The sequence below is a fragment of the Oncorhynchus mykiss genome, chromosome 8 (genome assembly GCF_013265735.2).
Source record: "Oncorhynchus mykiss isolate Arlee chromosome 8, USDA_OmykA_1.1, whole genome shotgun sequence".
NCBI lineage: Eukaryota > Metazoa > Chordata > Actinopteri > Salmoniformes > Salmonidae > Oncorhynchus > Oncorhynchus mykiss.
Genome location: NC_048572.1, coordinates 76,601,402 through 76,628,841, shown reverse-complemented (window position 1 = coordinate 76,628,841; position 27,440 = coordinate 76,601,402). Strand labels below are relative to the sequence as shown.

General features: G+C 45.8%; 1 protein-coding gene across 10 annotated transcripts in view; it reads right to left on the bottom strand.

Annotated features, from left to right (window-relative positions):
- LOC110530656 (ephrin type-A receptor 3) overlaps positions 1-27,440 on the bottom strand; it is a 193,719-nt gene that overhangs the window by 91,687 nt on the left and 74,592 nt on the right. For all 10 annotated transcript variants that reach the window (XM_036986283.1, XM_036986284.1, XM_036986286.1 and 7 more), the window contains exon 6: positions 3,779-3,934. In XM_036986283.1, coding sequence (XP_036842178.1) covers positions 3,779-3,934 — 156 coding nt within the window. The remainder of the gene's footprint in view (positions 1-3,778; positions 3,935-27,440) is intronic.

The following is a 27,440-nucleotide window of genomic DNA, read 5'->3' as shown; positions in this document are numbered from 1 at the left end:
TTGAATGAAAAACGTACCCATTTGAAACTGCCTATTTCTCAGGACCAGAAACTAGAATATGCATATAATTACAGTGGAGTCAGACGCAGAGAGCAGAAGATACGAGGGAAAAACGCTTTAACCTCTTGAAACTAGGGGGCACTATTTTTATTTTTGGAAAAATAACGTTCCCAAAGTAAACCGCCTATCTCTCAGGACCAGATGCTAGAATATGCATATAATTGTCAGATTAGGATAGAAAACACTCTAAAGTTTCCCAAACTGTCAAAATATTGTCTGTGAGTATAACATAACTGATATTGCAGGCGAAAACCTGAGGAAATCAAACCAGGAAGTGGCTTCTATTTTGAAAGCTCCATGTTCCATAGCCTGCCTTTGCTCCATTTAAACGGATATCAACCAGATTCCTTTTCCTATCACTTCCTCAAGGGGTCCAGTCTTTAGACATGGTTTCAGAAAAATGAGAGGAGTGGAAAAATGAGCGAGAAAGATAACATCGCGTCAGTGGATAGCTGGGTGTTCGCATGAGTTTTGCTTGCGCAACAGAGTGAGCAGCCATTATCTCTCCCTCTCCTATTGAAAAAGCGACAGCACCGGTTGATATATTACCGATTATATATTTTAAAAACAACCTGAGGATTATAAAAAACGTTTGACATGTTTCTGTGGACATTACGGATACTATTTGGAATTTTCGTCTGCGATGTTGTGACCGCTCGAGCCTGTGGATTTCTGAGCATAACGTGCCAAACAAGTGGAGGTATTTTGGATATAAAAATAATCTTTATGGAACAAAAGGAACATTTATTGTGTAACTGGGAGTCTCGTGAGTGAAAACATCCGAAGATAATCAAAGGTAAGCGATACATTTTATTGCTTTTCTGATTTTCGTGACCAAGCTACTTTAGTGCTAGGTGTTCATAATGTTTTTGTCTAGTGATCGATAAACTCACACAAACGCTTGGATTGCTTTCTCTGTAAAGCATATTTTCTAAATCTGACATGACAGGTGGATTACCATAAAGCTAAACTGTGCTTTGCTATATTGCACTTGTGATTTCATGAAAATTAAATATGTTTAGTAATTTTATTTGAATTTGGCGCACTGCAATTCTGCGGGTGTTGATGAAAATGATCCCGCTAAAGGGATGGGATGGGGTGCGTCAAGAAGTTAATGCAACCGCTGTGTCTGATTTTTAAAAAAACGTACTGCTTACGGAATAAGCAAACATTTCAAACTAAGTACAGAATCAATCATTAGGATGTTTTTAACATATAGCTTCAATAAAGTTCGAACCGGAGTATTCCTTTGTGTCTTGATGAGCAATGGAACGTAAGTGGATACCATGAGGAATGAGCGTGATCAGAAAATGTCTGACTGCCAGTCACCTGATAGATTCTGCTCTCATTCAGTCTCACACAGTAGAAGTCTCATTAAAATTTCTATAGATGGTTGACATCTAGTGGAACCCCTAGGAAGTGCAACATCACTAATATATCAAGGGGATTTCATTGGGAACTGTGTTGAATATATACCAAGCTCAGATTTCTCACTTCCTGTTTTGATTTATCCTCAGGATTTTGCCTGCTATATGAGTTCTGTTATACTCACAGACATCATTCAAACAGTTTTTGAAACTTTAGAGTGTTTTTTATCTAATACTACTAATAATATGCATATATTAGCAACTGAGACTGAGGAGCAGGCCATTTACTTTGGGCAACTTATTCATCCAAGCTTCTCAATACTGCCCCCCAGCCATAAGAAGTTTTAACAGTCTGATGGCCTTGAGATAGAAGATGTATTTTAGTCTCTTGGTCCCAGTTTTGATGCACCTGTGCTGACATCGCAGGCAGTGGCTCAGGTGGTTGTTGTCCTTGATGATCTTTTTGGCCTTCCTATGATATCGGGTGGTGTAGGTGCCCTGGAGGGCAGGTAGTGTGCCCCCGGTGATGCGTTGTGCAAACCTCACTACCATCTGGAGAGCCTTACGGTTGTGGGCGGAGCAGTTGCCGTACCAGGTGGTGATACAGCCCAAAAGGATGCTCTTGATTGTGCATCTGCAAAAGTTTGTGAGTGTTTTTGGTGACAAGCCAAATTTCTTCAGCCTCCTGAGGTTGAAGAAGCGTTGCTGCGCAATCTTCACCACTCTGTCTGTGTGGGTGGACCAATTCAGTTTGTCCGTGATGTGTACGCCGAGGAACTTAAAACTTTCCACCTTCTCCACTACCGTCCCGTCGATGTGGATATGGGGCCGCCCCCTCTGCTGTTTCCTGAAGTCCACGATCATCTCCTTTGTTATGTTGACATTGAGTTTATTTTCCTGACACCACACTCCAAGGGCCCTGACCTCCTCCCTGTAGGCCGTCTCGTCGTTGTTTGTAATCAAGCCTACCACTGTAGTGTCGTCTGCAAACTTGATGATTGAGTTGGAAGCATGCATGGCCATGCAGTCATGGGTGAACAGGAAGTACAGGAGAGGGCTGAGAATGCACCCTTGTGGGGCCCCAGTGTTGAGGATCAGCGGGGTGGAGATGTTGTATCCTACCCTCACCAGGAAGTCCAGGACCCGGTTGCACAGGTCGAGACCTAGGGTCTCGAGCTTAATGACGAGATTGCAGGGTACTATGGTGTTAAATGCTGAGCTGTAGTCGATGAACAGCATTCTTACATAGGTATTCCTCTTGTCCAGATGGGTAAGGGCAGTGTGCAGTGTGATTGCGATTGGGTCGTCTGTGGACCTATTGGGGCGGTAAGCAAATTGGAGTGGGTCTAGGGTGTCAGGTAGGGTGGAGGTGATATGGTCCTTGACTAATCTCTCAAAGCACTTCATGATGACGGAACAGGAACAATGGTGGCCCTCATGAAGCATGTGGGAACAGCAGACTGGGATAAGGATTGATTGTATATGTCCGTAAACACACCAGCCAGCTAGTCTGCGCATGCTCTGAAGACGCGGCTAGGGATGCCGTCTGTGCCGGCAGCCTTGCGAGGGTTTTAACATGTTTAAATATTTTACTCACGTTGGCTGCAGTGAAGGAGAGTCCGCATGTTTTGGTAGCGGACCGTGTCGGTGGCTTTGTATTGTCCTCAATGCGAGCAAAGAAGTTGTTTAGTTTGTCTGGGAGCAACACATCGTGGTCCGCAACAGGGCTGGTTTTCTTTTTGTAATCCGTGATTGACTGTAGAACCTTCCACATACCTCTCGTGTCTGAGCCATTGAATTTCGACTCTACTTTGTCTCTATACTGACGCTTAGCTTGTTTGATTGCCTTGCGGAGGGAATAGCTACACTGTTTGTATTCGGTGATGTTTCCGGTTGCCTTGCCCTGATTAAAAGCAGTGGTTCGCGCTTTCAGTTTTGCCCAAATGCTGCCATCAATCCACGGTTTCTGGTTGGGGAATGTTTTAATAGTCGCTGTGGGTTTAACATCACAGATGCACTTGCTAATAAACTCGCTCACCGAATCAGCGTATTCATCAATGTAATTGTCCGATGCTATGCAGTGTATAATATACATTTTTGTAGCTCTGAGTCTCTACTTTCATCCAATGTAAAAAACACCATTTTACATTTTGCTACATAATACTGTATTCAGGTGGTGAGTCAGATATGTATATGAAGAGCTCTCTGTGAATGAATACTTTTACAAAAGGCTCTATGTCAAAGAAGACGAAATTACAATGGAATCAACTGATGTTTTGTGGAAGTGCTTGTCTACAAGTGTGTCAAAGTGAGTGTGCATGTGTGTTCTTGTGTGTGTGTGTGTTACTCACGTGTGCAAGCCATGGAGCGTGGGTCCGTCTCTGCGCGGTGGAAGCCTTTCTCACACACACACTCGGAGGCTCTCTCCAGGTGTGAGGAGCTATATGGCGGGCATTTTGTGCAGTAGGCGTCGGTCGCTGAGGCCTTGTAGGAGCCTGGTCTGCACGCTGGAGAAAGGTAAACAAGAAAATACAGGCTTAGAAATCTGCCGCTACACATGGTCTACAAGGTAAGACAGAGGAGGGAACTGGAAAACACAAGGTTACAAATAAGACAAAGATAATTTGATTTCTATATTTCTATTTTTCTATGGGGTCTACAACCTGAAGTGTGTAAAAAAGAGTTACAAATGAAACACTACTGAAGGTGCCGTAACACTAATGAAGGTGCTGTACCACTACTGAAGGTGCTGTAACACTACTGAAGGTGCTGTAACACTACTGAAGGTGCTGTACCACTACTGAAGGTGCTGTAACACTACTGAAGGTGCTGTAACACTACTGAAGGTGCTATAACACTACTGAAGGTGCCGTAACACTACTGAAGGTGCTGTAACACTACTGAAGGTGCTGTAACACTACTGAAGGTGCTGTACCACTACTGAAGCTGCTATAACACTACTGAAGGTGCCGTAACACTAATGAAGGTGCTGTACCACTACTGAAGGTGCTGTAACACTACTGGAGGTGCTGTAACACTACTGAAGGTGCTGTACCACTACTGAAGGTGCTGTACCACTACTGCATGTGCTATACCACTAATGAAGGTGGTGTAACACTACTGAAGGTGCTATAACACAACTGAAGGTGCTGTAACACTACTGAAGGTGCTGAAACACTACTGAAGGTGCTGTACCACTACTGAAGGTGCTGTACCACTACTGAATGTGCTGTACCACTTATGAAGGTGCTGTAACACTACTGAAGGTGCTGTAACACAACTGAAGGTGCTGTAACACTACTGAAGGTGATGTAACACTACTGAAGGTGCTGTAACACTACTGAAGGTGCTGTACCACTTCTGAAGGTGCTGTACCACTACTGAAGGTGCTGTAACACTAATGAAGGTGCTGTAACACTAATGGAGGTGCTGTACCACTACTGAAGGTGATGTAACACTACTGAAGGTGCTGTAACACTACTGAAGGTGCTGTAACACCAATGAAGTTGCTGTACCACTACTGAAGGTGCTGTAACACTAATGAAGGTGCTGTACCACTACTGAAGGTGCTGTAACACTACTGAAGGTAATGTAACACTACTGAAGGTGGTGTACCACTACTGAAGGTGGTGTACCACTACTGATGGTGGTGTAACACTACTGAAGGTGCTGTAACACTACTGAAGGTGCTGCAACACTACTGAAGGTGCTGTAACACTACTGAAGGTGCTGTAACACTACTGAAGGTGCTGTAACACTACTGAAGGTGCTGTAACACTAATGAAGGTGCTGCAACACTACTGAAGGTGCTGTAACACTACTGAAGGTGCTGTAACACTAATGAAGGTGCTGCAACACTACTGAAGGTGCTGTAACACTACTGAAGGTGCTGTAACACTACTGAGGTGCTGTAACACTACTGAATGTGCTGTAACACTACTGGAGGTGCTGTACCACTACTGAAGGTGCTGTAACACTACTGAAGGTGCTGTAACACTACTGAAGGTGCTGTAACACTACTGAAGGTGCTGTACCACTACTGAATGTGCTGTACCACTAATGAAGGTGGTGTACCACTACTGAAGGTGCTATAACACTAATGCCGATGCTGTAACACTACTGAAGGTGATGTAACACTACTGACGGCGCTGTACCACTACTGAAGGTGCTGTAACACTACTGAAGGTGCTGTAACACTACTGACGGTGCTGTAACACTACTGAAGGTGATGTAACACTACTGACGGCGCTGTACCACTACTGAAGGTGCTGTAACACTACTGACGGTGATATAACACTACTGAAGGTGGTGTACCACTACTGAATGTGCTGTACCAATAATGAAGGTGCTGTACCACTACTGAAGGTGCTGTACCACTACTGAAGGTGCTGTACCACTACTGAAGGCGCTGTACCACTACTGAAGGTGCTGTAACACTACTGAAGGTGCTTTAACACTACTGAAGGTGCTATAACACTACTGAAGGTGGTGTAACACTACTGAAGGTGCTGTACCACTACTGAAGGTGCTATAACACTACTGAATCGGCTGTACCACTACTGATGGTGCTGAAACACTACTGAAGGTGCTATAACACTACTGAAGGTGCTGTAACACTACTGAAGGTGCTGTAACACTACTGAAGGTGCTGTAACACTACTGAAGGTGCTGTAACACTAATGAAGGCGCTGTACCACTACTGAAGGTGCTGTAACACTACTGAAGGTGCTTTAACACTACTGAAGGTGCTGTAACACTACTGAAGGTGCTGTAACACTACTGAAGGCGCTGTACCACTACTGAAGGTGCTGTAACACTACTGAAGGTGCTTTAACACTACTGAAGGTGCTATAACACTACTGAAGGTGGTGTAACACTACTGAAGGTGCTGTACCACTACTGAAGGTGCTATAACACTACTGAATCGGCTGTACCACTACTGATGGTGCTGAAACACTACTGAAGGTGTTATAACACTACTGAAGGTGCTGTAACACTACTGAAGGTGCTGTAACACTACTGAAGGTGCTGTAACACTACTGAAGGTGCTGTAACACTAATGAAGGTGCTGTAAAACTAATGAAGGTGCTGTAACACTTTGGATAAAAGTGTCTGTTAAATGGTACATACATTGCATTCGGAAAGTATTCAGACCCCTTGACTTTTCCCACATTTTGTTACGTTACAGCCTTATTCAACAATGGAATAAATACAGGTTTTTCTCATCAATATACACACAATACCCCACAATGACTAAGCGAAAACAGGCTTTTAGAAATGTTTGCAAATGCATTAAAAATAAAAACTGAAATAGCTTATTTACATACAGTGCCTTGCGAAAGTATTCGGCCCCCTTGAACTTTGCGACCTTTTGCCACATTTCAGGCAACAAACATAAAGATATAAAACTGTATTTTTTTGTGAAGAATCAACAACAAGTGGGACACAATCATGAAGTGGAACGACATTTATTGGATATTTAAAACTTTTTTAACAAATCAAAAACTGAAAAATTGGGAGTGCTCCAAGACAGGATTGTTTCAAGGCACAGATCTGCGGAAGGGTATCAAAAAATGTCTGCAGCATTGAAGGTCCCCAAGAACACAGTGGCCTCCATCATTTTTAAATGGAAGAAGTTTGGAACCCCCAACACTCTTCCTAGAGCTGGTCGCCCGGCCAAACTTAGAAATCGGGGGAGAAGGTCCTTGGTCAGGGAGGTGACTAAGTACCTGATGGTCACTCTGACAGAGCTCCAGAGTTCCTCTGTGGAGATGAGAGAACCTTCCAGAAGGACAAACATCTTTGCAGCACTCTACCAATCAGGCCTTTATGGTAGAGTGGCCAGATGGAAGCCACTCCTAAGGAAAAGGCACATGATAGCCAGTTTGGAATTTGCCAAAAGGCACCTAAAGGACTCAGACCATGGGAAACAAGATTCTCTGGTCTGATGAAACCAAGATTGAACTCTTTGGCCTGAATGCCAAGCGTCACTTCTGGAGGAAACATGCCACCACCCCTACAGTGAAGCATAATTGTGGCAGCATCATGCTGTGGGGATGTTTTTCAGTGGCAGGGACTGGGAGACTAGTCAGGATTGAAGGAAAGATGAACTGAGCAAAGTACAGAGATCCTTGATGAAAACCTGCTCCAGAGAACTCAGGACTTCAGACTGGGGCAAAAGCTCACCTCCCAACAGGATAATGACCCTAAGCACATAGCCAAGACAATGCAGGAGTGGCTTCGGGATAAGTCTCTGAATGTCCTTGAGTGGCCCAGCCAGAGCATGTACATGAACTCAATCGAACATCTCTGGAGAGACCTGAAAATGTCTGTGCAGCAACGAACGAGAGAAACTCCCCAAAAACAGGTGTGCCAAGCTCGTAGCATTATACCCAAGAAGACTCGAGGCTGAAATCGCTGTCAAAGGTGTTTCAACAAAGTACTGAGTAAAGGGTCTGAATACTTATGTAAATATTTCAGTTATATTTATTTTTATACATTTGCAAAAAGTTCTAAAAACCTGTTTTTGTCATTACGTGGTATTGTATGTAGATTGATGAGGGCAAAAAACTATTTAATCCATTTTTGAATAAGGCTGTAATGTAACAAAACGTGGAAAAAGTCAAGGGGTCTGAATACTTTCTGAATGGGGTGATTATTATGGGGTGATTATTCTCCTCTGAAGAGAACATGTCCTATCCACAGTCTGGAGATTGAGGGTGTTGGAAACGCAATTCCATAGATGCTTTGTGTGTGTCTGCAGATGGATCAATGCCATGATGGATTCCTTTGGGTTCTGATTGCGTGTGACGAGCGCGTGTGTGTGTTGAGTGTGTGTTGATTGCGTGTGTCGGTGCTGAAGGTCATGGATTTAATCAAGCAACGAGTCGTTCGTCTCGGCACTGCCGTAAATCACACACACACACACACACACACACACACACACACACACACACACACACACACACACACACACACACACACACACACACACACACACACACACAGACAATCACAGAGTGAGCTGTAGCTCAGGGAATAGTAGGAACTGAGCTACCAATGCCTCTCAATGCAAACAAAAAGAAGGCACATTCACATCAAATGTGACCAAGTAGTATCCATTAATTCACTCAAACACACACACCAAGAGACTGCAACATAACTAACCTCACCTAAAAAGACACATTACCTAGCAGAACAAAATTAACAGGAGAGAGAAAAAGAGAGAGAGCAGGGAAAAAAACTGAGAGGGGAGAAAAATAGAGATATGAGAGGAGAACGGACCTATGCCAGAACTAAAATATTGAGAAAAGGCCTAAAGAGACCACTCATAGTTTACATGTCCCTTCTACTCTCTCTTATTAAATCACTAATGTTCATTAATTTAGTCTCTTCTACTCTCTCTTATTAAATCACTAACGTTCATTCATGTAGTCTCTCTGGCTGATCCAGCGATATTTTGGCCATATTTAGGAAAATAATGAATCATAGGGGAGCTAAGTCCACTAGCACAGTCCCATATGGACCTTAGCACTGCCTGTGTGTACAAGTGTGTGCCTTTTTCCGTCAGAGAAACAGGAGCACAGAAGGGACCGTGGCCCAATCTTCTCTGGCAAATAAAAAGCCCACACACACACAAACTCACACACACGTCAGTGCAGAGTAGAGTGGTTTTAGTCTACACAGCCTCAGTGGTACGGCAAGGCGGTTTTGATCAGGCAACTGTACGGACGCCAGGGCTGGCACGAGGCCCCCTGTCTGTCTCTGTCTGTCTATCTATCTGTCTGTCTGCAGCAGCTTTGAGGTCCTTTGTGTCCCTGTTCCAGAACCAGAACACTCCGGAAGAAAAATGTCCCAGGAGAAAAGCCTCTTTTCCATGCCGGTCCGCAGCTTAGCCAACAGCTGACAGGACACACACACACACACACACACACACACACACACACACACACACACACACACACACACACACACACACACACACACACACACACACCTAGTTATATGAGCCAAGATCTAACAGGGAAGACAGAGGAAGGAGAGAAAAGGACCCTAGAGAGTTCTCTCTCTGGCATACACACACATACAGTGCCTTGCAAAAGTATTCACCCCCTTAGCATTTTTCCTGTTTTGTTGCATTACAACCTGTAGTTTAAATGTATTTTTATTTGGATTTCATGTAATGGACATACATAAAATTGTCAAAATTGGTGAGGTGAAATTAATCAAATTACTTAAACACAAACAAACAAAAAAATGGTAAAACGTATTTATGAAGCCCCTAAATAAGATCTGGTACAACCAATTACCTTCAGAAGTCACATAATTAGTTAAATAAAGTCCACCTGTGTGCAATCTAAATGTCACATGATCTCAGTATATTTACACCTGTTCTGAAAGGCCCCAGAGTCTGCAACACCACTAAGCAAGGGGCACCATCAAGCAAGCGGCACTATGAAGACCAAGGAGCTCTCCAAACAGGTCAGGGACAGAGTTGTGGAGAAGTACAGATCAGGGTTGGGTTTTTAAAAAATCTGAAACTTTGAACGTCCCACAGAGCACCATTAAATCCATTAAATCCATCCACCACAACAAACCTGCCAAGAGAGGGCCACCCACCAAAACTCACGGACCAGGCAAGGAGGGCATTAATCAGAGAGGCAACAAACAGCCCAAAAATAACCCTGAAGGAGCTGCAAAGCTCGAGAGCGGAGACTGAAGTATCTGTCCATAGGACCACTTTAAGCTGTACACTCCACAGAGCTAGGCTTTACGTAAAGAGTGGACAGAAAAAAGCCATTGCTTAAAGAAATAAAAGAAGCAAACACATTTGGTGTTCACCAAAAGGCATGTGGGAGACTCCCCAAACATATGGAAGAAGGTACTCTGGTCAGATGAGACTAACATTGAGATTTTTGGCCATCAAGGAAAACGTTATGTCTGGCACAAACCCAACACCTCTCATCAGCCCGAGAACATCATCCCCACAGTGAAGCATGTTGGTGGCAGCATAATGCTGTGGGGATGTTTTTCATCGGCAGGGATTGGGAAACTGGTCAGAATTTAAGGAATGATGGATGGCGCTAAATACAGGGAAATTCCTGAGGGAAACCTGTTTCAGTCTTCCAGAGATTTAAGACTGGGACGGAGGTTCACCTTCCAGCAGGACAATGACCCTAAGCATACTGCTAAAGCAACATTCAAGTGTTTTAAGGGGAAACATTTAAATGTCTTGGAATGTTCTTGTCAAAGCCCAGACCTCAATCCAATTGAGAATCTGTGGTATGATTTCTGTACACCAGCGGAACACATCCAACTTGAAGGAGCTGGAGCAGTTTTGCCTTGAAGAATGGGCAAAAATCCCAGTGGCTAGATGTGCCAAGCTTATAGAGAAATAGCCCAAGAGACTTGCAGCTGTAATTGCTGCAAAAGGTGGCTCTACAAAGTATTGACTTTGGGGGGGGGGTGAATAGTTATGCACGCTCAAGATTTCAGTTTTCTTGTCTTATTTCTTATTTGTTTCACAATAAATATAAAATATAAATATTTTGCATCTTCAGAGTGGTAGGCATGTTGTGTAAATCAAATGATACAAACCCCTTAAAAATGCATTTTAATTCCAGGTTGTAAGGCAACAAAATAGGAAAAATGCCAAGGGGCTGAATACTTTCGCAATCCACTGTACACACACGCAAACACACACTGTTAAAGTCCATTGAGGATTGTGCTAGTGGACTTACAGTAGCTCCCCAATGATTAATGATTTGCCTAAAATATGTTCAAGGTACAGGTGAAAAAGCCAGACACACACTCACACCAGATATTAAGGATCTAACACCAGAGACACACTCACACCAGATACTGAGGATCTAACATCAGAGACACACTCACACCAGATATTAAGGATCTAACAGCAGAGACACACTCACACCAGATACTGAGGATCTAACAGCAGAGACACACTCACACCAGATACTGAGGATCTAACAGCAGAGACACACTCACACCAGATACTGAGGATCTAACAGCAGAGACACACTCACACCAGATACTGAGGATGTAACAGCAGAGACACACTCATACCAGATACTGAGGATCTAACAGCAGAGACACACTCACACCAGATACTGAGGATCTAACATCAGAGACACACTCATACCAGATACTGAGGATCTAACAGCAGAGACACACTCACGCCAGATACTGAGGATCTAACAGCAGAGACACACTCACACCAGATACTAAGGATCTAACAGCAGAGACACACTCACACCAGATACTGAGGATCTAACATCAGAGACACACTCACACCAGATACTGAGGATCTAACAGCAGAGACACACTCACACCAGATACTGAGGATCTAACAGCAGAGACACATTCATACCAGATACTGAGGATCTAACAGCAGAGACACACTCACGCCAGATACTGAGAATCTAACAGCAGAGACACACTCACACCAGATACTGAGGATCTAACAGCAGAGACACACTCACACCAGATACTGAGGATCTAACAGCAGAGACACACTCACACCAGATACTGAGGATCTAACAGCAGAGACACAAAAGTGGGTGAATTTCTATTGATGTGTGTGTGAGCAAGAGTGTATAGGGTTGATGCATGCACAGACTCACACAGACACAATTCCTCAGGTAGTAAATGAACACAGAGTATGATGAGTGTGTGTGTGTGAATAGTGTGTACAGTATGATGCTAAAGAGGGGTGTCTTCTCAGATCAGATGTGTGTGTGTGTCTGATCCAGTCTGTGTAAAAGGCTTGTCTTAGATCCAGTCTCTGTAAGAGGCTTGTCTCAGATGCAGTCTCTGTTAGAAGGTTGTCTCAGATCCAGTTTCTTTAAAAGGCTTGTCTCAGATCCAGTCTCTGTAAGAGGCTTGTCTCAGATCCAGGCTTGTCTTATTAAATATGCATAAGGTGTCTGCAGACTGTGTTTATACTACAACTACTGAAGACATACCCTACGTGTGTGCGAGGGCGGATTGTGTGTGTGAGGGCGGATTGTGTGTGTGTGTTTGTGTGTGTGTGTGTGAGGGGGGAGTGTGTGTGTGTGTGTGTGTGTGTGTGTGTGTGTGTGTGTGTGTGTGTGTGTGTGTGTGTGTGTGAGGGGGGAGTGTGTGTGTGTGTGTGTTTGTGTGTATGCTCATATGATGATCACAGCTAGACTATTGAAGACACCATGTGAAGATCAGAAAAAATCCCCATCTGGCCTTGTTAAGACTTTCTTCTGGCCACACCTGTGATTTCAACCCCTAACCGTAAGCTTACCATTACATCTGAAAACACACCAGTTGTAATGAGAGTGCCACTTCAGGGTAGGTAATCGATTCCTGTGTGTGTGTGTGTGTGTGTGTGTGTGTGTGTGTGTGTGTGTGTGTGTGTGTGTGAGAGAGAGAGAGAGAGAGCGAGAGAAAATCTTCACAATGAGTAAGCCGATGAAGTCCAGTGTAAAGGTCTATCTGGGCTAACCACATACCAGCCAGCCAGGGTTTTGACATCAGTCGAGCAATGCGTGATTATGAACTTTGTTGAAAGTTGGTCATTTACAGATTGGGCATTCATCACACCACACTGAACCAAAGACCACACTGAACCAAAGACAGGTTTCATTCAGAGAGGCTTCTCTCTCTCTCTCTCAAAACAACACAGACAGTCATCAGTAAACAGACACACAGGCATCTAACTCGTAGTGTATAATTAAAATGTTAATCTCATTCACACTTACAACAGCCTTTAAACGGTCAGCCAATAAATGGCCTCGACTAGCTTCAGGTATTTTCTCTCAGTCTTACTTTTCTCCTTCCCTTCATTTTCTATAATGTTTCTCTTCAATGTGAATGTGTGTTTTTTCATTGTGTGTGTGTGTGTGTGGCACTCCAGAAAGGGAAATTGCTGAAAAATATCTCTGGCCCAGGCAGTTGAGCACCATGATCACCATGGCAACATGCTTTCAAGATGGAGCCACTTCTCAGCCCCCCTCGAGTACCACGCTGCTCCCTCAGATTACTCGGATCATAGAGCAGTGTGTGTATGTGTGTGTATGGACATCACGTGTGTGTGTGTTAAACCCACGTGTGGGCTATACTGGCACTTGTTCAGGCTTACCCATTTAAAAATGTATACATCAAGCATCAGAGGAGAAATCTGACAAGATTGCATTTGACAGGTCTAAAAGTGTGTGTGTGTGTGTGTGTGTGTGTGTGTGTGTGTGTGTGTGAGTGTGTGAGTGTGTGTGAGTGAGTGAGTGAGTGAGTGAGTGAGTGAGTGAGTGAGTGAGTGAGTGAGTGAAACAAGTCTTCCGTGGCTTAACATGCACTCAGGTTGTTGGATAAACAACTGTCTGAGAACAGATGGTTCAGTTTATTACACAGTACAGACACATAAATACACTGACTACCATGGTGACATATCACAATACGTTGCACTACCACTACTACCACTACTGTTCTGTGTCTGTGTGGTATAAGGTGTGGTTGAGATGTAAGTATATTTCATCATTCTGTCTGGTTGGAATAGAGTCGTCAGTATGGTGAGTTACTCCAGCCCGAGTCTCTCTCTCTCCATCCTAATCTCTAGTCCTTAATCTGAGGAGTTAGGATGCTAATAACCAACCCACCATATCGAATCCTCCAAAATACACTCACCCCTCCTCCCTTAGCCCCTCGGCCCCTCTACCCTCCTCCCTTAGCCCCTCGGCCCCTCTACCCTCCTCCCTTAGCCCCTCGGCCCCTCTACCCTCCACCCTTAGCCCATCTATCCTCCTCCCTTAGCCCCTCGGCCCCTCTACCCTCCTCCCTTAGCCCCTCGGCCCCTCTACCCTTCTCCCTTAGCCCCTCGGCCCCTCTATCCTCCTCCCTTAGCCCCTCGGCCCCTCTACCCTCCACCCTCCTCCCTTAGCCCCTCGGCCCCTCTACCCTCCACCCTTAGCCCCTCGGCCCCTCTACCCTACACCCTTAGCCCCTCGGCCCCTCTACCCTCCACCCTTAGCCCCTCGGCCCCTCTACCCTCCTCCCTTAGCCCCTCGGCCCCTCTACCCTCCACCCTTAGCCCCTCTATCCTCCTCCCTTAGCCCCTCGGCCCCTCTATCCTCCTCCCTTAGCCCCTCGGCCCCTCTACCCTCCTCCCTTAGCCCCTCGGCCTCTCTACCCTCCACCCTTAGCCCCTCGGCCCCTCTACCCTCCACCCTTAGCCCCTCGGCCCCTCTACCCTCCACCCTTAGCCCCTCGGCCCCTCTACCCTCCACCCTTAGCCCCTCTACCCTCCGCCCTCTATCCCGCCTCAGGCTCAACGCAGCGGAACAGAACAGGTGTGTGTCTGTGTGGTTGTGAGAGAGAGAGAGACAGAAGTAGAAAGAAGAATTTGAGACAGAAGATAGAGAGAAAAGGAAGGGGCAACATTGTGCGAGGAAAAATGTAATCCAGAGGGACCTCTAAAAATATACAATGATCCCTCAAATAGATTGTTACAATCTTTAGTGAGAGCTAAGGAGACAGGCGGACAAAACTAGCCTGACCTCTAATCCCTCACCCCTGACCTCTGAGGTCAAACTGGTGCCATGCTGTTACACACAGTTCCCCACACATTCTGACATGATTTGTATATGCAGACATGTAGACCTAGTTCTAGGATTCCATACTACACACAGTGTAGTAACACATGCAGAGTGACACAGTCTGTCAGATCAGAAGTACATGAAACACATGAGCACACTGCAAGCCCTACTCGGATCTTCTCTCAGTCCCCTGGATGGTGTTCAATTACTGAGGGTGGTCAAGGGGACCGATGAAGCTTAGCACCAGACACACACACACACCACACTGAGCCTTCAGGGTGAATCTACGTGATTGTTATTCCAGTCTGACCTCCACGTGTGTATGTGTGTGTGTGTGTCTCATTGGGCTGTCTGTCATACGTTGACCCTGACCTTCGCCAGAACTCCTGCACAAATATTGATTCTATTTCACACTGACAGCGGCACACACACATATATATATATATACACACACACACACTCCTTGAACATGAGAGAGAGAAATAGAGAGGGAAGAAAAATAAAACAGAAAAAGAATTGGAGAGGAGAGGGAGACAATCTGGGAGTCTCTGTTTCAGTACAATTTAAGACAAACAAACAAACACACACTCACTCAAACACACACACACACACACACACACACACATACACACACACACACACACACACACACACACACACACACACACACACACACTTCCCGAGGGGTAACCTTAGCTGATTACAGACTAATTTCACACATTCCTACAGAGACTATTATCTGCCAGTCTAAAAACAGAAAAAAATGTACACTGTTTGTGTGTATGTATGTGTGTGAGTTAGAAAGAGACAGAGAGAATAAAGTCCATCTTAGGCAAGTCAGTTTAGATCAAATTCTTATTTACAAGGACAGCCTACACCAACCAAACCCAGACGATGCTGGGCCAATTGTGCATCGCCCTATAAGACTTCAAATCACGACCAGTTGTGATGCAGCCTGGAATCAATCCAGGGTCTGTAGTGACACCTCTAGCACTGAGATGCAGTGCCTTAGACCGCTGGGCCACTCAGGAGCCATGTCCTAAGGACGTCGGGAGATACCTTCAAAACCCGCCACTAGGGGGCAACGGTGAGCGACTATCAAGTAGGCTTGGGTTTTGCTGGGGCATTGTGAATGGTGGATGGGCGTAAAAGCCAATGTATGCTTGATCAGGAAATGCAGTCTGGAGGCTCTGTACGCAAGTGTGACGCAAGTGTGGTGCCTCCGGAGGCTTGTGCAGGCCAAATCAAGCTCTGTAGGGTGATGCCGTGCACCTCACAAAGGGCTCCACATAGAGAAATTGACATGATTGGTTGACAGCAGGTGGGGGCGGTGCATCCTGTATAAACACAAACTCACTTCCTTGACAACTTCCTTGACCACAAACATGGAGAACTTTGACGAAAGGCTATCAGAACAAGTTCACAAATTAAAAACATTGTTATGATATCTCGTGTAGGGATTTCAAAGACACTAAAATGACTTTGAACTCCTGGAAAGGGATCGGGGAGGCAATGGGGATAGATGCAATAAAGAGGTAAATGGAATGCAGACCGTGGGGATGGAAGGACACTGGATAGGCAGACATTCAACAAATCTGAACTAACAAAGTGGATACTGTCAAATCAGTCATGATTAACGTATTGTAACAGGCCCACAAAGTGGTAACTAAAATCTGATTTGTAGATATTTGGCTGTTTTCGTTGCATAACATTTAGAAGTTGTCCCTTTCAGGTTTACAAAAAGTGACTGCTAAATGCTAACTCTCATTCGTATAAGCTGGTAGCATAGCTAGCATACAGACCGATGGTGGTCGTCAAAAACGTTTAACTGTGATGCAGTTGATTGATGAAGATGGCATGAACATGTGTTGGGGTTGACATCCATCCATACAAGTATATTACTCAGATATTTACCTCAACATACTGAATCAGACTGAATCACTCTGAGTGGTGCGGTGCAGACTGAATCACTCTGAGTGGTGCGGTGCAGACTGAATCACTCTGAGTGGTGCGGTGCAGACTGAATCACTCTGAGTGGTGCGGTGCAGACTGAATCACTCTGAGTGGTGCGGTGCAGACTGAATCACTCTGAGTGGTGCGGTGCAGACTGAGTCACTCTGAGTGGTGCGGTGCAGACTGAATCACTCTGAGTGGTGCGGTGCAGACTGAATCACTCTGAGTGGTGCGGTGCAGACTGAATCATTCTGAGTGGTGCGGTGCAGACTGAATCACTCTGAGTGGTGTGGTGCAGACTGAATCATTCTGAGTGGTGCGGTGCAGACTGAATCACTCTGAGTGGTGCGGTGCAGACTGAATCACTCTGAGTGGTGCGGTGCAGACTGAATCACTCAGAGTGGTGCGGTGCAGACTGAATCACTCTGAGTGGTGCGGTGCAGACTGATTCATTCTGAGTGGTGCGGTGCAGACTGATTCACTCTGAGTGGTGCGGTGCAGACTGAATCATTCTGAGTGGTGCGGTGCAGACTGAATCACTCTGAGTGGTGCGGTGCAGACTGAATCACTCTGAGTGGTGCGGTGCAGACTGAATCACTCTGAGTGGTGCGGTGCAGACTGAATCACTCAGAGTGGTGCGGTGCAGACTGAATCACTCTGAGTGGTGCGGTGCAGACTGAATCATTCTGAGTGGTGCGGTGCAGACTGAATCACTCTGAGTGGTGCGGTGCAGACTGAATCACTCTGAGTGGTGCGGTGCAGACTGAATCACTCTGAGTGGTGCGGTGCAGACTGAATCACTCTGAGTGGTGCGGTGCAGACTGAATCACTCTGAGTGGTGCGGTGCAGACTGATTCACTCTGAGTGGTGCGGTGGAGACTGATTCACTCTGAGTGGTGCGGTGCAGAACAGTTTATTGGATGAGTGTGACAGCTCCCTGAAGCTCAAGAAGTATGAATGCTCTGACTACTGCGGAAGCCGCATCACAGTAAATGCTGTACGGCCACTGCAGAAATGGGATTGACCTTTAAACCGTGAGCTCCGCTCCACTGGTCGCATGTTTTAACCCTATCCCAAACATTAACTCTTAACCGGAATTGATGCCTAAATTTAACCACGCAAACCAGGGTGTGAAAAACAAATTTTCTATTTGACTTTTGGAGCAACTTCAAAATTTGACGTTTGGAGAAACTGGACAAACGTCTGAATCTGAAGGCAAATTGGTCAAACCGTTGTTGAATATTTGACAATGCTGGCACACACACATAGATACACACTGAGCAAACGTGCCCTCATTGCCCCATGGCCGAGAGAGAGAGGGAGAGTGAAGGGTGAGTCTTCATCCCCCCCTCCTCTCCTCCTTCCCCTCTCCTACTCCATGTTATTTTCAGTTCATCACTCTCAATAATTCATTCTCTCAGGCGGAGGAAGAAAGTAGAGCCCTGTGCCTTTCTCAGCTACTGAGTCTGTCACTAGCCCCACATCCAATGAAGAGAGGGATGAAAGGATGAAGGAAAGAGAGGAAAAGAGAGAGAGACATTCTTCCTCTGTAATATGTACGTGTTGAAGTAGACTACCTGCCAATGTGTCTAGCAGAGGGACTTTATCTTTCCCTTCTTCAGCTGAACTGACAGGGTGAAGAACAGTGTCTCTACTACGTCACAGTCTAAACCTGCTGTATGAGAAATCATTTTCACATGTTGGTGTAAATGGTTATTTGATACAGCCTGCACACACACTCTCTCTCTCTCTCTCTCTCTGTCTCTCTCTCTCTGTCTCTCTCTCTGTCTCTCTCTCTCTCTCTCTCTCTCTCTCTCTCTCTCTCTCTCTCTCTCTCTCTCTCTCTCTCTCTCTCTCTCTCTCTCTCTCTCTCTCTCTCTCTGTCAGCACCTGGCAACAAAACACTGAGCTAAAGTGACTAATTCAAAGACACACACAACATATTGGCTGAACATAATACAGGTGTGTGTGCAGCCATCCATTCATTCTAAACTCCAGAATATGGACAAATCTGACACTGCTTGAGTAAAGTGTGCAAGGGACAATATGGTCCCCCTACACACCTCAGCAACCATTCACCACCCTGAAGGAAGTTACGTTTTTTTTTTACAAAAGGTCTGGAACCTTGAGTGTGCCAGTTGGATTATACAGAACACAGCTAGCTACTGGGGACATTCAAAGTTCCTCCATAGAATACACTCTTACTAGGTCAAATTCTGTGGACCTAATTTAGATAATGCACGTCATAACAAGATGCCCAGCACTTCAAGCCTCCAACCTCAACCCTTAATAATTACACACCTGTGATAATCTGAAGTACCCTAAAAGGCCACTAGTTGTCATGTGATGAATGTTTTGCAAAATCCTTGAAAGTTACCAAAATGTTGGTAGTTTACTGGTAAACTTAGAAAGTTAACAGTAATATACCCTTACTTTGCAACTATAGCTTCAACACTCCTAATCAGCAGACCATTCGTCAGAGACCCTGAACACTAATAGACCACAGTGTACACACTCTTCTGTCTATAGCTGAGTGAGTCATTTTCTCTGCAACTAGAGCCATTATAGGGGAGACTGTAGGTCCTATTCAATCTATAGTCACTGGATCTCCAGGATAGAATAACACCAGTCCCCCTGGCCCAATGCACATCTGGAACCCATCTACCTCTGGGCTGGAGAGTGTGTGTTTGTGTGTGTGTTTGTGTGTGTGAGGGGTGGAGGGTCAATCGCTCCCTTCCTGCTTCTCAGTTTCCTCTCCAGGAGACTCGTTGGCTGCCTGCATGCTCCCTCTGTTGCTCCGACGACCCAATCAGACACACCCAATCAGACACACATGTGCACGCAAGCAGGCACACACACACACTCACACACACCTTGCTCGCTCAACCTAAACCCTCTGCCCCCTGAAGCAAACTGCATAATGTGTACTTGATAATAATAGTAATAATACTGTGTTGCTGTGGAATGTGATGACTATTCCAGAAAGGTGAAGCATCGGTGTGTTTCTTAAAGGAACACAGAATGTGTCCAGTTAACATCAAATATGTCCCCTGGCTAGTTTCTCTCTCTCTCTCTCTCTCTCTCTGTCTCTCTCTCTCTGTCTGTCTCTCTCTCTCTCTCTCTCTCTCTCTCTCTGTCTCTCTCTCTCTCTCTCTGTCTCTCTCTCTCTCTCTCTCTCTCTCTCTGTCTCTGTCTCTCTCTCTCTCTCTCTCTCTGTCTCTCTCTCTCTCTGTCTCTCTCTCTCTCTCTCTCTCTCTCTCTCTCTCTCTCTCTCTCTCTCTCCCTCCCTCCCTCTTCCCTCATCTCTCTCTCTCTTCTCCCCTGTAGGGAATAGAGGTTCTATATTAGGATGTGAGGAGTTGTTACAGCGTTTACTATTCTCCCAGTGAAGCTCTTGGCCTGCTTTTCTCTACATAGTCTTTATACCAGGTTCTACCTCATCGGGGCTCAGCCTTTTTATACAGGAGAGACAGGGAAAAGAAGTAGAGCGAGAAGAGGAAGAGAGGATGGAAAGAGAGAGAGAGAGAGAGAGGGAGAGAACATGGTTATGACACACAGGCAAAAAGAAAAAGGGAGAGACACTATTACACACACACACAGAGACACACACACAGAGACACACACACAGAGACACACACACAGAGACACACACACACAGAGACAAACACACATAGAGACACACACAGAGCGACACACACACAGAGAGACACACACAGAGACACACACACATAGAGACACACACACAGAGACACACACAAAGAGACACACACACACAGAGACACACACACAGAGACACACACACAGAGACACACACACACAGAGACACACACACAGAGACACACACACAGAGACACACACACACACAGAGACACACACACACAGAGAGACACACACAGAGACACACACACAGAGACACACACACAGAGACACACACACACAGAGACACACACACAGAGACACACACACAGAGACACACACACACAGAGACACACACACAGAGACACACACACAGAGACACACACACAGAGAGACACACACACAGAGACACACACACATAGAGACACACACAGAGAGACACACACAGAGACACACACACAGAGACACACACACACAGAGACACACACACAGAGACACACACACAGAGACACACACACAGAGACACACACACACAGAGACACACACACAGAGACACACACACAGAGACACACACACACACAGAGAGACACACACAGAGACACACACACACACAGAGACACACACACACAGAGAGACACACACAGAGACACACACACAGAGACACACACACAGAGACACACACACACAGAGACACACACACAGAGACACACACACAGAGACACACACACACAGAGACACACACACAGAGACACACACACAGAGACACACACACACAGAGACACACACACAGAGACACACACACATAGAGACACACACACGGAGAGACACACACACATAGAGACACACACACGGAGAGACACACACACACAGAGACACACACACGGAGAAACACACACACATAGAGACACACACACAGAGAGACAAACACACATAGAGACACACACACGGAGAGACACACACACATAGAGACACACACACATAGAGACACACACACGGAGAGACACACACACATAGAGACACACACACGGAGAGACACACACACACAGAGACACACACACATAGAGACACACACACGGAGAGACACACACACATAGAGACACACACGCGGAGAGACACACACACAGAGAGACACACAAAGAGACACACACACAGAGAGACAGACACACACACACACACACACACGGGGACACACAGACACACACACACACACAGATACAGATAAACATCTGGGCCAGGGTAAAACCTTGCTGCTGCTCAACACTTCACAGATCACAGCCTAATGCCTAAAGCCTCGAGCTCACTCACATACACACACACCACACACACACACGCGCACACACACACACACACACACACACACACACACACACACACACACACACACACACACACACACACACACGGGGACACACAGACACACACACACACACACACACACACACACGGGGACACACAGACACACACACACACAGATACAGACAAACATCTGGGCCAGGGTAAAACCTTGCTGCTGCTCAACACTTCACAGATCACAGCCTAATGCCTAAAGCCTCGAGCTCACTCACATACACACACACCACACACACACACACAGACATACACACACACACACACACACACACACGGGGACACACAGACACACACACACACGCAGACAGGGAGGCACGCAGGCAGTGAGGCAGGCAGTGAGGTAGGCAGTGAGGCAGGCACACACACACACACACACACACACACACGCAGGGAGTAGGGTGACCACAATTACAATGCCCAAATGTGGAACTGCAGGATGATTTTGCGTGACAGTGCAGCTTTTGGGATGACAGTGTTTTAACTGTTGGGATGAGGGAGTGGAGATCTTGAACTTGAAAGGCTCTCAGATCAACATAAAAGTGCTCAGGTGGACTTTACTGAATGGCCAGAACTACCTCTCACACGCGTGAATATATACCTCCTTCAGCAAGTATAGAGAGAGACGTAGCACTGTTAGACAAGTAGTAAACGAGACACGATTTCCCTGGAGAGCTTTAAAGATCACACACACACTGAGCTGTGTCTAAATGAGCCCAATGTCTTTCACAGGTCTCTAGATCAACCTTGTTCCTACATCTGTTTTCTACGCCAACTCTTTCATTACCTCACAAAGGGAAAACAATCCTCTTATAAGATATAAAGAATGTGTGTGTGTCACAGGAGGTTGGTGGCACCTTAACTTGGGAGGACGGGTTCGTGGTAATGCCAGGAGTGGAATCAGTGGAGTGATATCAAATACATCAAACACATGGTTTCAGTATTCATTCTTTACCAACAATGCAGTTTAAAAATACAAAGGAAATAGTAACACAAAAGCAATAAAATAAAATACACAAGAATGGAACTATATACAGGGAGTACCATTACCAGATCAATGTGCAGCTATATACAGGGAGTACCAGTACCAGATCCATGTGGAGCTATATACAGGGAGTCCCAGTACCAGATCAAAAGCCGTGGCTTTTGTGGAGCGATGGGTAACGATGCTTTGTGTGTGACTATTGTTGATGTGTGCAGAGGGTCCCTGGTTCGCGCCCGGGTATGGGCGAGGGGACGGTCTAAAGTTATACTGTTACATTGATGCTGTTGACCCGGATCACTGGTTGCTGTAGAAAAGGAGGAGGTCAAAAGGGGGGTGAGTGTAACGAATGTGAAATAGCTAGCTAGTTAGGGGTCGTGGGCGCTAAATAGTGTTTCAATCGGTGACGTCACTTGCTCTGAGACCTTGAAGTAGTGTTTCCCCTTGCTTTGCAAGGGCCGTGGGTTTTGTGGAGCGATGGGTAACAATGCTTCGTGGGTGACTGTTGTTGATGTGTGCAGAGGGTCCCTGGTTCGCGCCCGGGTATGGGCGAGGGGACGGTCTAAAGTTATACTGTTACACCAGTACCAGATCAATGTGGAGCTATATACAGGGAGTACCAGTACCAGATCTATGTGGAGCTATATACAGGGAGTACCAGTACCAGATCAATGTGGTGCTATATACAGGGAGTACCAGTACCATATCAATGTGTCTCAGCCTCCAGTATTTATGCTGCAGTAGTTTATGTGTCGGGGGGCTAGGGTCAGTTTGTTATATCTGGAGTACTTCTCCTGTTCTATTCGGTGTCCTGTGTGAATTTAAGCGTGCTCTCTCTAATTATCTCTTTCTCTTTTTCTTTCTCTCTCTCGGAGGACCTAAGCCCTAGGACCATGTCTCAGGACTACCTGACATGATGACTCCTTGCTGTCCCCAGTCCATCTGGCTGTGCTGCTCCTCCAGTTTCAACTGTTCTGCCTTATTATTATTGGACCATGCTGGTAATTTATGAACATTTGAACATCTTGGCCATGTTCTGTTATAATCTCCACCCGGCACAGCCAGAAGAGGACTGGCCACCCCACATAGCCTGGTTCCTCTCTAGGTTTCTTCCTAGGTTTTGGCCTTTCTAGGGAGTTTTTCCTAGCCACCGTGCTTCTACACCTGCATTGCTTGCTGTTTGGGGTTTTAGGCTGGGTTTCTGTACAGCACTTTGAGATATCAGCTGATGTACGAAGGGCTATATACATCAATTTGATTTGATTTTGATTTGGAGCTATATACAGGGAGTACCAGTACCAGATCAATGTGCAGCTATATACAGGGAGTACAAGTACCAGATCAATGTGGAGCTATTTACAGGGAGTACCAGTACCAGATCAATGTGCAGCTATATACAGGGAGTACCGTTTAGCTCAGTTACCTTAGCTTTCTTGGGAACAGGAACAATGGTGGCCCTCTTGAAGCATGTGGGAACAGCAGACTGGGATAAGGATTGATTGAATATGTCCGTAAACACACCAGCCAGCTGGTCTGCGCATGCTCTGAGGGCGCGGCTGGGGATGCCGTCTGGGCCTGCAGCCTTGCGAGGGTTAACACGTTTAAATGTTTTGCTCACCTCGGCTGCAGTGAAGGGGAGTCCGCATCTTTTGGTTGCGGGCCGTGTCAGTGGCACTGTATTGTCCTCAAAGCGGGCAAAAAAGTTATTTAGTCTGCCTGGGAAAAAGGCATCCTGGTCCGTGACTGGGCTGGTTTTCTTTTTGTAATCCGTGATTGACTGTAGACCCTGCCACATACCTCTTGTGTCTGAGCCGTTGAATTGCGATTCTACTTTGTCTCTATACTTATGCTTAGCTTGTTTGATTGCCTTGCGGAGGGAATAGTTACACTGTTTGTATTCGGTCATGTTTCCGGTCATCTTGCCCTGATTAAAAGCAGTGGTTCGCGCTTTCAGTTCCACGCGAATGCTGCCATCAATCCACGGTTTCTGGTTTGGGAATGTTTTAATCGTTGCTATGGGAACGACATCTTCAACGCACGTTCTAATGAACTCGCTCACTGAATCAGCGTATTCGTCAATGTTGTTGTTTGAAGAAATACGAAACATATCACAGTCCACGTGATGGAAGCAGTCTTGGAGCGTGGAATCAGATTGGTCGTACCAGCGTTGAACAGACCTCAGCATGGGAGCTTCTTGTTTTAGCTTCTGTCTGTAGGCAGGCAGCAACAGAATGGAGTCGTGGTCAGCTTTCCGAAAGGAGGGCGTGGGAGGGCCTTATATGCATCGCGGAAGTTAGAATAGCAATGATCCAAGGTTTTACCAGCCCTGGTTGCGCAATCGATATGCTGATATAGTTTAGGGAGTCTTGTTTTCAGATTAGCCTTGTTAAAATCCCCAGCTACAATGAATGCAGCTTCAGGATGTGTGGATTCCAGTTTGCAAAGAGTCAAATAAAGTTAGTTCAGAGCCATCGATGTGTCTGCTTGGGGGGGAATATATATGGCTGTGATTATAATCGAAGAGAATTCCCTTGGCAGATAATGCGGTCTACATTTGATTGTGAGGAATTCTAAATCAGGTGAACAGAAGGACTTGAGTTCCTGTATGTTGTTGTGACCACACCACGTCTCGTTAACCATAAAGCATATGCCCCCGCCCCTCTTCTTACCAGAAAGATGTTTGTTTCTGTCGGCGCGATGCGTGGAGAAACCAGCTGGCTACACTGACTCCGATAGCGTCTCTCGAGTGAGATATGTTTCCGTGAAGCAAAGAACGTTACAGTCCCTGATGTCCCTCTGGAATGCTACCCTTGCTCGGATTTCATCAACCTTGTTGTCAAGAGACTGGACATTGGCAAGTAGTATGCTAGGGAGGGGCGCGCGATGTGCCCGTCTCCGGAGCCTGACCAGAAGACCGCTTCGTTTGCCTCTTTTACGACGTCGTTGTTTTGGGTTGCAGGCTGGGATCCATTCCGTTGTCCTGGGTGGAAGGCAGAACACAGGATCCGCTTCGCTAAAGTCATATTCTTGGTCGTACTGATGGTGAGTTGACGCTGCTCTTATGTTCAGTAGTTCTTCTCGACTGTATGTAATGAAACCTAAGATGACCTGGGGTACCAATGTAAGAAATAACAGAAAACTGCATAGTTTCCTAGGAACGCAAAGCGAGGCGGCCATCTCTGTCGGCGCCGGAAGTACTACCAGTACCAGATCAATGTGCAGCTATATACAGGGAGTACCAGTACCAGATCAATGTGGAGCTATATACAGGGAGTACCAGTACCAGATCACTATGGAGCTATATACAGGGAGTACCAGTACCAGATCAATGTGGAGCTATATACAGGAAGTATCAGTACCAGATCAATGTGGAGCTATATACAGGGAGTACCAGTACCAGATCAATGTGCAGCTATATACAGGGGAGTACCAGTACCAGATCAATGTGGAGCTATATACAGGGAGTACCAGTACCAGATCACTATGGAGCTATATACAGGGAGTACCAGTACCAGATCAATGTGGAGCTATATACAGGGAGTACCAGTACCAGATCACTATGGAACTATATACAGGGGAGTACCAGTACCAGATCAATGTGGAGCTATATACAGGGAGTACCAGTACCAGATCACTATGGAACTATATACAGGGAGTACCAGTACCAGATCAATGTGCAGCTATATACAGGGGAGTACCAGTACCAGATCAATGTGGAGCTATATACAGGGAGTACCAGTACCAGATCACTATGGAGCTATATACAGGGAGTACCAGTACCAGATCAATGTGCAGCTATATACAGGGAGTACCAGTACCAGATCAATGTGGAGCTATATACAGGGAGTACCAGTACCAGATCAATGTGCAGCTATATACAGGGAGTACCAGTACCAGATCAATGTGGAGCTATATACAGGGAGTACCAGTACCAGATCACTATGGAGCTATATACAGGGAGTACCAGTACCAGATCAATGTGCAGCTATATACATGGAGTACCAGTACCAGATCACTATGGAGCTATATACAGGGAGTACCAGTACCAGATCAATGTGCAGCTATATACAGGGAGTACCAGTACCAGATCAATGTGCAGCTATATACAGGGAGTACCAGTACCAGATCACTATGGAGCTATATACAGGGAGTACCAGTACCAGATCACTATGGAGCTATATACAGGGAGTACCAGTACCAGATCAATGTGGAGCTATATACAGGGAGTACCAGTACCAGATCAATGTGCAGCTATATACATGGAGTACCAGTACCAGATCACTATGGAGCTATATACAGGGAGTACCAGTACCAGATCACTATGGAGCTATATACAGGGAGTACCAGTACCAGATCAATGTGGAGCTATATACAGGGAGTACCAGTACCAGATCAATGTGCAGCTATATACATGGAGTACCAGTACCAGATCACTATGGAGCTATATACAGGGAGTACCAGTACCAGATCAATGTGCAGCTATATACAGGGAGTACCAGATCAATGTGGAGCTATATACAG